This window comes from Lagopus muta, chromosome 2 (genome assembly GCF_023343835.1).
Source record: "Lagopus muta isolate bLagMut1 chromosome 2, bLagMut1 primary, whole genome shotgun sequence".
Classification (NCBI taxonomy): Eukaryota; Metazoa; Chordata; class Aves; order Galliformes; family Phasianidae; genus Lagopus; species Lagopus muta.
Window position 1 is genome coordinate 62,151,511 of NC_064434.1, and position 17,804 is coordinate 62,169,314.

The window sequence follows — 17,804 nt, forward strand, 5'->3', positions numbered from 1 at the left end:
TCACCTAACCTCTAGGGGAAGGCAAAAAAGGAAGCAGCAGTACTTATCTGAAAACATTTCCAAGATTTCTCTTCGTTTTAATTCTTCAGGGCACAGGGAAAGCATGCCTCAGCTGTAGACTTTCAAAAGTGAGGCTATCCACCAGGTCACAGAAATTTGGCTGGGTGATACTGAGCTGAGTCTTTTGTTGTACATTAAAAGCCAGTTGGGATCTACGCAGCTGGATTCCCACGTACTTACCACCTGCCAGGCTTCTCGTTCTGGTAAGAAAGTCCATTTACCAACCTATTCAGCAACAGTAAAGTGTACGTGTAACAAGTCACAAGTTGTTCCATTTATTTGAGTAAATATCTGGTAAATAAAATCATCGGTAAACATTACAAAATTAAATACATTAAAAAAGCTTGCCAGTATACATAAAATTCACAAACATGTACTTCTTTTGAAAAATAAAATATGTTCAGAGCACCCTTGATATAAAATGCCTGACTAGTGTCACCTACCAGCATATGGTAGCTTATTGAACATTTCAGATAGGACATTTTCCAGGAGGGAGCAGGGATCTCTCTTCTGTTCTCGCTTTTACAAGAGATCCACATTATAAAGTCTCCCCAGGTTCTCAGAGCAGAGCCACAAACAAAGACTATAATAACCTTTGTCTACTTGAACAGGAGAGGAATCTTGATTAAGACCACATCACTAAATGCAAGACAGTGCTTTAAAGTCATTTTGGCAGCATTGCCTTTTCCTCCATTGTGAAGCAGCTTTTAAGTGGTGATGGACATTTCTCTAGATATGACTGCAGGCCCTTTTTCAGCATAGGTTTGCACAGTTCCAAGACACCGTGAGGTGGAGAGGAAATGATCTGGCAAAGCATCAAAGTTAAAATAACATTAAATCTACAAATTAAGCCCTTAGAATTCCCAATTCTCATATGCTGCAGTCTAAATAAGGAGATATGATGAAATTTTTCACTGGGCTGCTTTAAGGGTACTTAGAAAAATGGCAGCACTCATTTTAGTAATCTAAATCGGTATGTTGTGGTAGCATATTTGCAATAACCACCATTTAAATAATTTACTGTAACAAACTTTTCCTTCCATCCATGTGAAACAGTATTCACAACCCACTTTATAATTTATATACAGACAAGCACAAGAAATTTGACATCCATGAGTTAAATGTACAACCAACTTAAAAAACATTATCCAACTAGTCACAAGGAGAAGTCTCCTAGCTCTGTAAATGTACAAGATCTTCTGGTTTACCACGTAGGCTTTGCTGCCTTTCATCACTAACTCTTGGATTCTTCACTTGCTTCTGTAATCCTCAAGCGAAAGTTGAGCAGCATCCAAAATGTTGATATTCTTGATTTAAAAAAAAATAAAAATAAAAATTGACACTTAAAAAAGAACCCTTAAAACACACAAAAGAAATTCCTTGAGTCAAAACTGAATGAAATCAAAAAAGTTGTGGAGAAAGACAGGTATTTTAATAAAGGTCTTGTATTCAAAGTCCCATTTCCCTTGCCATGTCTTTTACAGAGTGCTACTACTTCGAGTTATTTATATACTCTTCTTTTGAGGGGGACTGAGTTTTCTCATTCCTCTTATCCGAGTTAGCAGCTCTTTGATAAATTCCTAGGAAAAAAAGATTAGAAAATATGAGTAATCTTTATGATCCCGTAATACCACGATTTTGAGTTTTAAAAAAATTCAAAGCAAACTGTACATTTTGCTTTAAGCTTTTACTGCTAAGCTGAAATTTCTTTAGCCTGATATCCGGGAATCTTATATGCATACTCTTGTCACATAGTGAAGGTGTGAATTAGTGATTTTTTCTCTGTGTGAGCATGCTGCTTTAGTTGCTAGTCATCTCCCAGCCTTTTATTAGCCTTCTACCAACTGTTGAATGAGATAAAATCTACGATGGGATACCATGCAAACAGCCAAAGGAGAATGTCACAGTTTCAGCCTGCACAGAAATCAAACAAAAGAGGTGTTTCACCATTCTCCAGCCTGGCACAAGCATTTTGGCTGGCTGCTCATTCAGCTGGAAAAGAAAGCTAGTCTGGCTGAAAAATCAACTGTTTTCCTGTTGCCCTGTTAACTTCCAAACTGGTTCACCCTCTGACCAGACTCACCACTCGGCTCCGCACCAACTAGTGCCAGTCTGAGGCAATGCAGGGGCAAGGGGCTAGAGGTAGCACCACTGGCTTATTCTGAGTGAAAGACTGGGGTAACACTGGGCAAAACGCTGGGCAAAACTTGTGATGGAGCTCAGTGATCAACATTATTGTGAAACAAAAGACATTAATGGGCCAGATCTTTGTTTACACTGATAACTTCCTCAGCTTCAGTGGATTTCCTTTTTAAAAAAAAAAAAAATTGTGAAAGAGCAGAAGCTTAAAGAATTATACCATTATACACCAAAAGAATTTCAGATAATAACTGCAGGCCTGCTAAAAGCTATATCACCCCTTACTGTCACACTGGGAGAACAATGTTTATCTATGGTACTATGTATACACTCACAAAAGGGTTCTTATCTAGAAATCATTTAGCTATGAACATGGAATGTAATTATGGATTTAGTCAGTTGGGTTGATGTGAAAGGTCAAAAAAGCATGACTTCCTAGCCAAGTGCTTGAGGCTAAACATGCCAGTGAGCAAGGTCACCACCTAAATGACAACACAGTACCTTTCCAAAAAGAGTCACACTGAAACACACATTATACAGGTGCTGAAGTGTGCATACAGAAAGTCTCCGTAAATGGGTATTTGAGAGGGGCAAGTGCTTTTTTTCTGGCACACTTACTGCACTGCATATACTGTCTTATCATTACTTAAATACCCACACCAGCTGTGGTTTCAAGTATCAACAGCAAAGGCAAAGCAACAGCTATCTCAGTGTGGGTTATAAAAGCTCACAAGGAACATTATGTATCATAGTGTGGTACTCACAAACCAGCTAGATCAATACCAGTACATGAATACACTTGTGCATATCAACAGCATACATCCCCTATGAATAGGCATATAGCTTGAAGGGATGATTGGAAAAGTGCATTGTTAAGATCCCAAATTCTCCCTCTCTATCGCTTAAAAGCTGTATTTTTTCAATATGTGCACAGGTCACTGCAACAGTATCCACTCAGATTTGTTAGAATACAACGCTTAACCATTGAGAAGTCAAAAAAGGAGGAAGACAGTTTTTCCTTGAAAATCCACAGCATTTATTGCACTGTGCATTGATCCTGTGTTACTCTTTCATCATCCTGAAGGCCTGTAAACAACACAAAGCTAACACAGCATGATGCTGTTTGAAAGAAGAAGTTCTTCACTCAGAGGGCAGTGAGGCACTGGCAAAGGCTGCCCAGAGAAGCCGTGGATGCCCCATCCCTGGATGAGTTCAAGGCCAGGTTGGATGGGATGGCATCTGCAGAGCTGACAGAGAAATCTACAGGCTGAACTCAGCTGTTTGGGAACTACCTCTTTCATTCCTTTGTCCACTTTCTCCCTAGCTCAGAAAAATTGTTTCTCAGTACATTACAGCGAAACTCTTGTTATTGTTGTAGCACCCCAAGCTCTTCTTTTGCAAAGGAACATATTTGATTAAAGTTTTCCATCTTATAGGCACCTAGAAACTCCTCAGTACCACCAACAGAGCATGAAAATAAACCAGGCTGAGTGGGAGTAACCTAATCAGATGGGAGGTAAATGAGGCCTTATTCTCTGGAAGGGGAAGGAAGCCATGTTCACTTGAAGAAGAACATATAATGATTACAAAAGCTTACCCCTCTGGAATTATTCTTCTTGAATAAAGGGACTAAGCACAGAATAGTGAAACCCAACAAGAACATTTTGTACACAGCAAGCATTTCACACAGTGCTGCAGTGCAGTAGTGCAGTCCCACAGGTGTCAAGCCAGAGTACCAGTTCAGTATGTTTCTGGTTTGCTCTAAGTATCATTTTGCATTGATACTTGCACTGAGCCTGCAGTTTTTGTACGTTTGTGTTCTGGTGTTTGTGCCTTTTTGCAGCACTACATCAGGGTAAGGCAGCACTGTAGAGCAGATGCACATTTTCCCTCTTGGAGGCATAAAAGGCAGCTTTGCAGCATTTTAATAAGCCTTCACTTTACAGCTAACTGACTCAGCTTTATGACACACAGTAATACCCATTTATTTTCTTTAAACATCACTCAAAAATTGCAGTTTTATTCCTTGTGGACATTTGAGTTGAAGCTTAATGGAAGGCTTAATATCCACATCTATCTCAACCTCATACACAAAAAATCATTTTACATGGAGCATTTTTGTGAAATCCCTTCTAAGAGTTGGGCTGACGTTTAGCATCGAGCATTTAAAAGCTAACCATATAGCAAGATAAGGAAAAAGTAGTTCTGCAACACACGTTGAATTATCTACTTATTAATACTTCTTTAATTCTCATAGTTGAAAAACACTTAAAAATAACTCAGTTAGAGATTCAAGAACTTACAAATTATTCCTTTGAGGACTACAGCCAGAAGCACGGAGGGCATATCTGTACTTTTAATAGAACAAAAAATCCAGTACTAACAGTTTGGTCCTTCATTAACAGGGGAAAAAAAAGAAAAAGAGAAAAAAAAAAAAAGGAAAAAAAAATAAAAAAAAAAAGAAAAAATGTATATAAATGTAGTTTAAGTTCTTTCTATGGATTTTCTTCAAGGAGATCACCTGTATATATAGCTCTGTCACAAGCATGAAGAGTCTTGTAATTTATAATACAAAATTGCTGTTTCCAGAAGACACATCTTTCTAATTCTGAAGTAAAATTCAAATGAGAGTTGGACAGAGATGAAATCTATAGTTCATTTGAACTCTTTAATTGTCAGCCCTAGGCAGTTGCCTTCTCCTTTCTCTAATGCTTTCCCTAGAATCAAAGGCATTTAGTTCAGCAAAAACATTCATCTAATGCAGAATAAAAAAAAGAAAAATAAAGAAACAAAGGTAAAATGATAATTCAGCAAATGGGAGGAAATCACCTCTCTGCTTTGGAGGTGCGAATCACTGTTTTAATGAGGTCATTTGACAGGCAATGAATTCTGGGCTTCCTGTTCAAGTCATCCAATTAATTCTAGACACTAATTAGACTTTTTCTCTCCAGTTTTCTCTCCCACAAACAGAACACATGTAATAGGACTAGGTCTTAAGCCAAAATGAAGGGTGTCTCATGCTTCTGCTTCACCAGAGCATGAAATGAATCCTCAGTCAGCTTTGCTCCACAGCTTTACTTCCCTGCAGCCAAGTCAAAAATCAAGATTTCCTCAATTGTTTGCCTGAGGCTATCTCCCAGAGAAAGAGCCTGATCAGTTGAATCAAAAAGTAAATCCAGCCTGGAGAGTGCTCTATGTAACTCTGTGAGGAAGAAATTCAAATATGCCATCTGAATGGGGGAGAAAAAAGAAGAAGAGAGAACCCTATTTCCAAACCCCTTCCTTTCCCCACAGGCTCAAACCTTAAGGTGACTGCACATGAAGAAGGGAAATGATGAGTCCCAGATGTTTCAGGAAAATGGGGCCAGAAGCTGTCTTCTGATAGCAAGAATCGGTGCAGCACCTCTGCAGCCTCTCTGCACAATCTGAAGGGACCAGTGAGGCCACAGCACTATCAATGCCCAGAGAAGGACAGTACACAACAGTTCAGCTTCTTGGTGAGCCCTGTAGAAGGCACTGACTAAATACCACAACACTTAGCTGCGGATAAGATATACACTCTGGTTGTTCTCCAGTTCAGCAGCATGTAAATGAGCACAATTTATTCTTGTCATTTGCTCCTTCATCCTTCAATACTGTGATATTTGTAAGGTGTGTTCATGAGTACTTGCAGAAATGACAGCATGCAAGTTTAATTCTCTCCAACACTGTAGTACAATGTAGGGCAGACCTCAGCAGGCATATAAACCATTTAAGCTCACTGAATTCAAAGTGGTCAAACTAGATGACCTGTAAGGCCCCTTTCAACACAAACCATTCTATGATTCTAAACGGATCAACCAGAAATCATATTTTTTTGAAATACCTCTGTCTGCATTGTTTTAAATATGCATGTTTCTTAACATTTTTCCTTTACAAAATGATTTGCTACTCAGTAACATGGACATGTAATATAGTTATAGTGACTTAATTTATCACCCATTACCTGAACTACCATGACTGAGCTTCTAAGCTGTCTGAGGTACAAGGCAGTATACAGCACTGAGGTTTTAGGACACATCTTCAGTTACTATTGCTTAGAATGGGTATCTTCTGTATTGCTGCCTTGTGATTACATTAAAAACAATCAGAAACCAGTAACACAAGCACAAAGTAATTCGTAACACAGGAGGACCAAAAAACAAATGATCTTTCAAAAGTTGACAAATACCATTTCAAAAGAGTTGAGCTTTCAGTTCATGTCTGTATACTAAATGCATACATTATGTAAAGACATACCTGAATTAGTTCTAGAAAACACACTGCTTGGACCACTCTTGAAGCTGCCATTGGCTCCAACTAAACTTGAGGAAATGCACAATTAAGCAAATGCCCTTCTCTACCTTCTCAAACTTGTTAAAAGCTGCTGAAATAGTCCAGACATTTAAGTAACCCTGAATAGTCAATGGCTTAAATCACTGCCTATATTATCCAGAAAGTATGCATGGTAAACATTGAAAACTGTTACTAATTCGAAGTTCTCAACAAAATAACTTTATCATGCTATTTCATTTACTTTTTCTCTCATTTTGCACTGAGTGAAGATTTATACTAAGAAGATGGCTGGTAGATTTAAATCTGCCTTCCTGAGTAGAAGAGATCTTTAAACCATTAGCCCTAAGTTTTACATGTTCCTTTGAAAAAAACAACACAGAACTTACTTAACTAGGTTCTCTTCAAAGATTACTTTTTTTGCAGACATTATGTAGTTCGACCACGCCTTTCAGAGTCAGTATACACACAGATTGCTCACTCATTCAATTTCTCTTTCATAAAAGTTCACAAGTCTCCTCATTTCGCCTTACATCACTTTGGCAGCTCCACCTACATAAGCTTTAATTCACATCTGTGACAAATACTTCAGACGATCTCCAGAGCAGAGACTAAACAGGTGATCTTGCAATTTAGCCAGCCTCCTTTAAAGTATACTTCATTTATTTCACGTCCACAACACTCTTCCTATTCTAAATGAGCCTACTGTCAAACATCAAAACCTTATCGTCAAAGCTACGGGTCACATTTCTTTGTTACATTATTCACTGCTAACATGAAACTCAAAGTTCACTGTGACCTATGTTAAGACCCTCTATTGCACAGAACTGAGACAGCCGCTTGAGAAAGATGTGGGTGGGATCCTTCCCAGGCGATGCATGGTACAGAGAAGTGCTATCTGCCCTGGCCACATGGACAGTGGCAGTGGATGCTGTTGCTCGCAGCTCCTTTTCAGCCACAATTCACATACAACATTTTACAACATTGATTTTGCACAAAGCATATCCTATAGCAGTGCTGAAAAAAGAAATGCTGTTCTCTCATAACAAGCCTTGGCTTACATAGCTTAAACTACATGATTTGTACCATCTTGGAACTAGATATGATAGTACCAGAAGTAAGAAAGAGAAATGGAGAAAGCAATGTTTAATTTTGCATGATGGGAAGACCATTGTCATATGTCAAAGCACTGTCCCTCTGGAGATCCTTAAACCTATTCCTTAGGACAGGCTTCTCAGAAGAAAAGTCAAGCACTTCTCTTCAACTGGTGTAACTTAGCTACGTGGAGCAAGGAGATTTCAGCACAAATAAAAAATGTGAGTATAAAGATGAGTCACATGCTGCAGTGACTAACACAAACAAAAATGTATACCTCAGAATGCAATAGTCACTAAATGCATCTCTTCACTGCGATTGTTTTTTGTGTGGTTTTGGTTGCTTTTTATTGGTTTGTTTTGCTTTTTAATGATTATTACATTTGAAGAAACAGCCAAGCTGAAAAATTATGCCCAGATATTATTTTTACCATTTGGCACATTTTATATAGCTGATTTCTAATAGTGAATGACACATCAGTCACAATGCATATCAATCTTGATGAGCACATCAATTTTTTGATTTAAGGATCACTAATATGAAATTAACAGCACCCCAAAAATCATAATAACTGCATGCGCTTTTCAAATTAATGTGTTTGCCTTGCTTGGGTGAATTAAACCACTACTTACAAGAAAGCTCACACATCAAGCATATTCTCATACAAATTAACACAACAGCAATAACTGCTACCTCCAGAAAGATTTTAAAATTTTAGTCCACATTCATAGTCTAGCTGTAGTTCTTTGCTATGGTTTAACTCCAGTGTGCAGATAAGTCTCCCACACATACTTGCTTCAGAAGGTTTCAGAGCAGTTCCTCCTAAGTTAGTGTCAGATACTACCTTTAGCCAATTTATTGGTAGATTTAGAGGGTAGATTTACATTGGATATAAAGAAAAACCTTTTACAGTGAGGGTGTTGAGGCACTGAAGCAGGTTGCCCAGAGAGGTGGTGGATGGCCCATCCATGGCGACATTCAAGGCCTGGCTGGATGGGGCTCTGGGTAACATGATGAATCTGTAGGTGTCCCTGTTCACTGCAGGGGAGTTGGACTAGATGGCCTTCCAAATCTAAGGATTTTATGATTCTATTACAGAGGCTGAGAATGGAGATTCAAAATTCCTGCCCCTTTTCAAGTGACCTGGATAATTCCATTTCCTCTGATGAAAAATCAATCCAGAATATATGCATAAACTCCTCAGCCATCCTTTAACCTTTAGTTTCATAAAACTAAGCAAAATTTGTGTGAAGTATGATTCATTACTTTGTTTATTACAGGTGGGATAAAAGCTTCAAGTTATTGAGCTGTATTTTTTCTTGTGTTCTGAATAGTGAAGACATCATACGACATAATTTTTTACCCAGAAAGAGATTACACCTTTTTCAAACTGTACAACTATTGGTGCAAAAGTGTCTGGTGCACTCAATGGGCTGTATTTGAGTGGTCAAGAGAAATTCTATCAGCTCATATTTTTTCTCCACAAGCTTCCTAGAAATCCTTTCAAAAATGAAATACCTCAGTATCTGGAAATGCGAAAGGATTGCAGATTTTCTAGAAAATGCATGGATTCTCATAAAGCAAATTTAATCCTACTTGCAGGCTTTTCTTCGTTCACCAGTGACAGGTTAAAAATTACAGATTTAAAATGCCCTAAGTTAGCAGTCATGTGGTGTTACTGAGCTCATAATGCTACAGAGAAGAAAAGCTGCTGTTGTGAAAACAGTCCTGAGAAACAACTCCCATTTTTGCAACTATCCTCACAGCAGATTGGATTATCTCAAGAGACTGACAAGGAAGATGGGTATTTTGCCAGGTAAAGGAGCTGCCTCCATTCCACCAACGGAGGACTAGAGAGCCAAGTCAAAAACTGCAGTATTAATATTCCATGTTCATCCCAGAGAGCTGAGGGCAGTTTAACAGTAATATACATGTTCATTATGTTTTTTCATGTGAAGTGCCACCTCAACTTAATTTACCTTCTCTGCACAAATTACTGTGGTTTTATAAACAAGCTTTCCAGTGGAAAACTCACTGGCATCTGTCATGTATCCTTATGAGAGCTCTCAAATTTGTCCTTGCACTAAGTGTCAAACTTCAGAGCTGGAACAGCACAGAACAAGTCATACACATTTCACCAGGTGAGTCTTTCTGGGTCAGCTCCCTCTACTGTCAAAAAGTTATTTATTACCAGCAACTTCTGGACAACTTTTCCAATGTGCGACAGGAATAAATAAAATTGAAAAGTTTCCAAAGAAAGCATCCAGAGGACTGGAAAATGTATCTGTAATTGTAACAGTAGTTCTTCCTGACAGTATGACTGTCTGTAAGACCCAGTAGTTTAAGTGGCTACAATTACAGATACTACAGGACTGCTTATCATGGTGAAAAGGAGCCATATACAGCCTTGTTTCCAAGTTGAAACCAAAACCAAGTTGAAAATTGAATACTTTATTCAATAGTTCAGTTTGTCCCACCATCAAAGTCTATTCACAGAAGGAACTAGCCAAGATGCGTATCTGCATTACAGTTCCAGATTTACTACCAACATTAAAATTACATAACTTCACCTTGAAGAGCACACAGTCCATCTCTCAAGTTGAAATTCATGGAAATATAGTAGGATTGAGGTTTTTTTGAACATGTGTTGAAAATTGTGCCTAGTTCTCTTGTACCATGACAGTATATAAACATCAGTAAATTCAACCATGACATTACGTAAGACAACGATGGTACACTTCTGCTGGTATGATCACAGTTCAGTCACAGTTCATTCCTACTATAGTCAAATGACAGGCTTCAGCATTTTCAGCAAATAAAGTCCCAAGCCCATCAACTTGCCATTAACATTCCTATGTTAACTTTAAAATAAGTGAAATAAATAGAGTTTCTTTAACTTGAGCATAGCCACATTGTCACAGATGAATAGTATTTAAGAAAAGTCTTTTTACCTCTGTTGGTTTGTAGCAATCTACAAGAGTTTCCTAGAAGCAAAACATGAAAACACCAATTTCAATAAAGAGAAACAATGAACATAAATAAGTATACAGTAGGAAATCTCACAAGGGAGTGGGGAAAAATAAATGGAGCAAGAACCAGGACACACTCGATGAAGATGCTACCAAACACTGAGTGTTGCAACAAGTCAGCTTTACTCCTTTGGTGGGCCAAAATATTTTGGAGCTGGAGAAAAATGATGGCTGCTTTTTCCAAGCTGGAAATAACAAAATCCCTCCCTCAAAGACGAGCAAAGAGAGGAGAATCTAAGAATTCACTCTTCCAGTGACACACATGCGAAAGCAGCTTTACGTGAGAGCACCACACTATTTGCAAAGCAAAAATACAGACATTAGCAAGATCAGGCACTCCAGGGCAGGGCAGCTGCAAGCAGCTAGTTTAAGCAGAAACGGCAAAGCTATTTATGAACGCTGAGTAAACAGCTTGGAGAGATGTGTTTCCGTGGCTGGGCAGCGGGCACTAAAGAAAGGCATGCTGACAGCCACTGCTACCAAAGAGGTGCACCTAAGCAACAAGTTAGTGATCTAGAAACGGGCTGAAGTGCAAACCACTGCTTAGGGACAAGTTTATTTTCTTTAGCACGTCTGAAAAATTTACAAATGGAAAACCTTATACAGTTTTCACATCTTAATTCTTGTTCCTGATCATTATGCCATTCTGTTGCACTTTTAGAAAGGTTGTTCCATGAGAATTTGATGGGTTCAAATTTCTAGCTGGTATAATTAGGGAAACAAATCTTCCAGTATCCTAAGGACAAGGGAGAATTTCTAGTCTCTATATGCACACATGCACATTCCTGCTGCTGCAGTGAATCAGAGGAACTATCTGGTCATCAAAAGTGACCAGATAGCCACACAGTTTCTATATTCTTTACTTTACATATTTATTAAAAAAAAAAAAAAAAAGGGAGAAAAAAAATAGGGCTTTCTCATCTGTCTTAAAATATCTCCCTATATTTCTGGATTCTTTGAACTTCAGCTTTCTCCTGCTATCACCTACCTTCCAGAAATTTCTTATCCTAAGAGATTTTGATTACCTTTATACAGACCAGCAGATTATGCTAAACTTTGAAGTAGGAACCTCTTTGTTCTAATTCTATGCTTACAGTAGATTTGATCAGATACAAATCCAGATGCATTAATTTAACCACATTTGGATTTAAAATTAGAAAATAATATTACCTGTAATTTGAGAGCTCTCTCTTCTTCATTGGCTGCATCAAGAAGGTCATCAATGTCAATTTCTACATCTGGCATCTCTTCTTCCTGAAAAGGCAAAATTCCCACTTAGTTCATAGAGTTTAACTAACTAAAATCAGATCAAAGATCGCACACAGAACCCAATCTGCCTAGAGACAGACAAGAATAAAATCAGTAATGGATGGTAGCTTTATTCCTCACTGATGAGCCAGTGTAGGCTCAAGTCCCAGCCACGTAAATGTAATCCTTCCCTCGTATCTGGCAGTTGTGTTACTGACCTGTGCCCAGCAGCACAAGTCATGCTATTGTCACAATACTGGCCAAGAGGATAAAAAGGGAAAAAGAGGTCAGGGAACGGAAAGCAGATAAAAGTTGTGGCAAGCTACCAACTGCTTTGAAAACATCCTTGACTGGACTGTTCATTTTTTCCACTGTGGAAGATCCCTCCTGCTCAAAGTTGGCCTAGAAGGATAAAGTGCACACCCCACCAGAAGAGCTCATATTTCTAGAGTCTGCACTGAAGCAAAAAGTCTAAGGCATGGAGTATCTTACAGATCTTTTAAGCCTTTATCTACACACTTCTCCTTTTGCACCACCAATATATCAGAAATGCTCCTCAAGTCTGAGTTCCTATCTCCACTTTTTGAAGGACTTCTGAGCTCTGGAAAGCCAATGAGAATTCACTGGCTACAGATACCACTGCTCATTATCTTTGCACTTATGCAAAAAGCAAACATTCCCTTAGCCATTTTTTACATTTTTCAATGACAAGAGGCACTTCAAGCTGGTAAAGTTATGATCAAAGTAACATAGCTTCAGCACCTTACTGCACATACAAAACACTTCGCTCTCAGCCTCTTGTTCATGCCAAGTCCCACCTCATCAACAACTCAGTGCTGCAAAAACACAGCTTTGATCAAGCCAGCACACCAGCACTGCCAGCCTGTCCTCTCCCACCCCTCCAAGATATTGGCTCAGCAGCACTGCATCATCTCAGCATCTCCTGGAAGAAGACAGGGACCTGGGAGCATCCAAACGGTTGGGTAGATTTGAGTAATGAGGAAGCAACAAGACAGCACCTATTTTCTTCAACTCCACAGACACCTTTACAATTCTTTAAAGGAACATTTTCACAAAGATGCGGTAGTTCCACTGATTTTCAAAATAATTTCACTAGTTGTGAAATAACAGACCCAGTAGCAATCAACACAGATAACACCAGAATTACACTTCTGCTGAACAAGATTCCAAACGTTATCAAGGAGGACACCAAATAAGCTCAAGCTAATCTAATTAAAGTTAAATATCATCACCAAAGTGCCAAATAACCATATCAGAACTTTCAGCTAAAATGCCAGCTGCTCAAAGTTCATTAGGGTGGGATGAGAAGGGATAGAAATGGATTATATAAGTTCCCTATTCCCCAGTTGGAAGGAAAGCATACAGGAACGTGACTGGGTAGATATTCAGGCTGCTAGATCTGATGAATAAGAACATATGAAGTGTGTCCTTTGTCTAATTATCAAGTTCACTCCTTTCCAGCATGCATTTTAGTCAGAAAGGAAGCGTGGGCATTTGTGGAGATGACTAGTTACTGTAAAATAACTCTAGCAATGAGGGAGTTTCTAACCTAATGCTATAAACTTGTTAGTGATTTAAATGATTGGGGGTGTGGGGGGAGAGAAGAAGAAAGAAAGAAAGAAACAACCTGAATCTTCCATGGACTTCAAAGATATTCAATAAAAGTATTCAGAAGTAGAAGGTGTAAAGACTAATCCACAACAATGCTCCACTTCAGCAGCTTACTACCAGCTCTACACCAATTCACATATCACAATAAGAACCAGAAATTCAACAAATAGAAAGTAAGCCTTCTGAACATTTTATCTAAGCAGCTTATTATAAATACTGTTAAGATAGGGTATCTGGAGTTACCATTAATACTCTAAACACCAATCAAAATATACACCCATGGAGCTGCATAAATGCCAATTGTGCATCTGTCACTACTCAGATGTGCTGTTTGACACATTGAATATTTTATCAGATAATGCATTTTGTACTCTTGCCTGTTGCATTCTTCCAAATGAAATGATGTAGAAAGACAACAATGAAAGGAAGTCCCTAAAAAGTGTATAAAGCTTAACTGTGATCACACTCCACTGAAAATGAGAGCTCCTCAAAGACCAGTTTTATTTTGATTGGTATAAATCACATGGGAGAAATCCTTGTTTCTATCTCTCTTCACTCATACCTCTTTCAAATCAGCCTTCTACATCTTCAAGGTTTGAACTGCTCTGCAGGAGGCAAAGTGCAGGAATAGTTCACACCTTCCTATAGATGTCCTATAGATAATGCCAAGGAGTCTCATTGATCTCACCTTTGGAATACTTGTAGCAGAAAAGATTGAATTCAGTCTGAGCCTCTTCTCTCTAGGCAAGTATTTTACAGCACCATCTTTAGTGACGTCACCAGACGTTATCTCCCCATGGAAATGACAGCCATCCACTGCTGAGTTAGCCCTCACCCTCAACTTTTGTTGCTATGTCAGTTGGGTATCAGTAATTCACAAAAACTTGTGTGTAAGAGCTAACACAGCTCTTCTACATAGAGGAAAAATGCTTTAGGAATACTTCAGAAATGTGAAGATATAACTATGCATGACATACTGGAATTGAATTAAATGACACTGTTTTAGATTACACACGCCTTCACCACTTTACAGTAGATTTGAACTTTGATACCAAGTACAAATGCAGGAGAGAACTCTTGCTTCTATTTTTGGCAGAATTAACAAATGGGCACCATGAAAACATTTTTTCTCTCCTGAAACACTGTGTGTGCATGATCTCAGCTTTATGTCAAGCATGAAAAAAACATACATAGCTCAGAAGCCGAGTACACCACAACAGCTGTAATGACAGAGGAAAGTAAGAAACAGTTGTGCTTTCTGTTTGCTTGATTTCACTGGTGAGATAAGTGTGACTGATCCTACTACATTTAAGCAGTTAAATCTAGATAGGTTGGGCCAGCCTAAAAAGGGTCTGCACACCTGAAGGGTTAGATATTAAAGTTCGTTAGCACCATGAGGCTGTGTAAGGAAACTCATGCATTCCCATCATCTGCTCCAGTGAGAGAGAAACAAGGTATTGTAAACAGCAAATGATGGAAAAATGAAACCAGAAGAATAATGCTGGTAGGGGGCAGCCCCCAAAAAAGCTAAAAGAAAAGAGGTGGGGGGACAGGGAGTGCAAACATTCACCATTTGAAACAGCTGGGGTAGAGACAGGATGGATGGGTGCTCTTTTTAAGCACCTTCTCCAGACCATTAACAATGTTGGCAGGACACAAACCGACTCCATTTGAATATTCAGAAGTCCAAAAATATAACCAAAGTTAAATTCTGCGCTATTTAATGCAACTTAATTTCAACCTTGTATTGAAAGAGAGGCTCGTGGTCACTTAAATTGCGTGAATTCTTTGCAGGCTACTGGGCAAAAGACCTTGGGGCACAGACATGCATTAATTAGTAAATAGCTGTGGCAGTTTAAGACATATAACCTCTCCAACTGTTTGCCATTCAGCCTCTGGCAGGGTTTCTTACTGCTCCAAACAGAGGATGGAACAAGAACAGGTGAACACCCTAAAGTGAGGCCAGCAAAAATGTCTCACAGCTTACCAAATCACCTTCTGCAGCAGTTTAAACTGTAAAGCTGTATTTTGCAGACACAGCTGAACAATTGCACTCCAGCCTACCCACCCTAAGAGCAGCACATTTGTTACAGCAAGAGCAGGTCTAAAAGCATTACCAGCACCAAACATTTAGCTAAGTCTTTCAAATGTAAGGGGCAATAGTAGCTATATAGTTAAACTTTTTACTGTAAACTCAACTCTAAAATTAGGCCACTATTCCACATCCTCATGGTCCATTCACTCCATGTTATCCTATCATTTGCATTGTTGGAAAATAATGGAACAGATTTGTTTGCTTTTTTACTTCGGTGTTTAAACTTGGGAGAGAAAGGAGAAAGTCAGTACAGCAAGAAAAGTTCATCCAGAGAGCTGGAGCCATCAATTGTACAGTGAATTTGGAATAAGCTTTCTAGAAAAGATGGTAGGAGGAAGATGAGGGAAACGCAGGCAGAGACCACATGTTTGAAAGTTTCAGAGCATATATAGCAGGGATTTTTTTCAGAGACCTGGAAGATAGAGTGTTTTAAATAGTCAAAACCAAAGATAAAAACATGGTGAATTATTTTTCAGGTATCCATCTATTATGTGGAAAGTGATTTCTATTATTATTTTTTTTTAGGACATCTAATACAGTTAGCCCTAAGCTAGTTCATCTGCAGATATGGATGGCATTGCACCAGTGCAAGGTGAGAGTTCACACAATAGGATAATAAATAAAAATGCTATAAATTACCAGGACTAGCAGTTATTGGTTGCAGGTGAAACAATGCTATCCCATAGTCATGTGCGTGGAATGCAAAGGAAAACCCCAAGTGTTTCAAAGTATTCAGTTGTCCTCAGGGACTTGTGAATTCGACAAAAATAGATATCCAAAAAATGCAAATCTATAGTCAAAGAAAGCTATTTTGGACTTAGAGCTAATCCTATTTAAATGGAGAATAATAATTAAAATAAAATAAAAAACAACAACATAAATGAAATGGTTTGCAACACAAAAAGGCTGCTAATGTTCACTGACTGGTGTCAAGAACAGAAGATTAGGAAGGGATGTTAATGACCACAAGAGGAGGGTTAGAAATATCAGGACACAGAATAGAAAGAAGAACCATAACTGTCACACAGTCAAATTACTAAGGGATCATATGTTTTTTCAAATACCTAAAATATTGACTATGATGTTCTAATGTCAGGGAAAAAAGTCTCTCTTATTCCTGTTGGTCCAGGTGAAAAGGTGAATGCAACAGTTGCCCATCTGATCACCATTGAACTCAGTGCTCCCAACATGACGCAATCCTGATCATGCAGTTATACGCTATTTCCTCCATCATCAGGCACTTATCTTGTTAGCAACCGGTCAGTTGAATGTGAACTCCCCAACAGCAACATAGAATTCAAAGCCCCATATCCCTGAGCATATATCATCCAGTCTTGGCTCCAAATAAGAGTTAGAAATGCTTGATTTTCACCAAGCTGCTCTAATCAAAACAGCTGCCTCTTCCACAAACACAAGGTCTACCTTTATTCATCACCCCTGTGCACTAATTAAACATACTGAGAAGAGTAATGCCAGAAGTGCGCCCAGATGGCCAAGAAGGCCATTGGAATCCTGGCTTGTATCAGAAATGGCGTGGTGAGCAGGACTAGGGAAGTAATCCCGCCCCTGTATTCGGCGTTGGTGAGGCCTCGCCTCAAATACTGTGTTCAGTTTTGGGCACCTCAGTACAGAAAGGACATTGAAGTGCTGCAGCAGGTCCAAAGCAGTGCAACAAGGCTTGTGAAGGGCTTGGAGAATATGCCCTACAAGGAGAGACCGCAAGAACTGTTTAGTCTGGGGGAAAGGAGGCTGAGGGGAGACCTTATTGCTCTCTTCCAGTACCTGAAAGGTGCTTACAGCGAGAGAGGAGTTGGTCTCTTCTCACTGCTGACAGGATGAAGAGAAATAGCCTCAAGTTGCACCAGGGCAAGTTTAGGTTGAATATCAGGAAAAACTTCTTAACAGAGAGGGTTGTTAAGCACAGGAATAGGGTCCCCAGGGAGGTAGTTGAGTCACCATCCTTGGATATGTTTAAAAACTGTTTGGATGTGGTGCTCAGGGACACGATTTAGCAGAGGGTTGTTAGGGTAGTATGATTAGGTCAAGGTTGGACTCGATGATCTTTAAGGTCTTTTCCAACCTGAGTGTTTCTATGATTCTATGATTAATGGCAAAGTTACCAGACTTGCCTGCTCATTTACAGGTAAGGATCCTACAGTTTCTGAATAATCATAATTTATCTATGGCACTGTTCC

The 17,804-nt window shown here is 39.0% G+C and overlaps 1 protein-coding gene across 1 annotated transcript in view; it reads right to left on the reverse strand.

Moving 5' to 3' along the window:
* Nucleotides 1–306: 306 nt before the first annotated feature.
* The window catches only part of PPP1R14C (protein phosphatase 1 regulatory inhibitor subunit 14C), a 51,351-nt gene continuing 33,853 nt past the window's right edge, over nucleotides 307–17,804 (reverse strand). The window contains exons 2-4 of the mRNA XM_048936196.1: nucleotides 11,805–11,888; nucleotides 10,557–10,589; nucleotides 307–1,640 (exon numbers count right to left, since the gene is read on the reverse strand). Coding sequence (XP_048792153.1) covers nucleotides 1,566–1,640; nucleotides 10,557–10,589; nucleotides 11,805–11,888 — 192 coding nt within the window. The 3' untranslated portion in view covers nucleotides 307–1,565. The remainder of the gene's footprint in view (nucleotides 1,641–10,556; nucleotides 10,590–11,804; nucleotides 11,889–17,804) is intronic.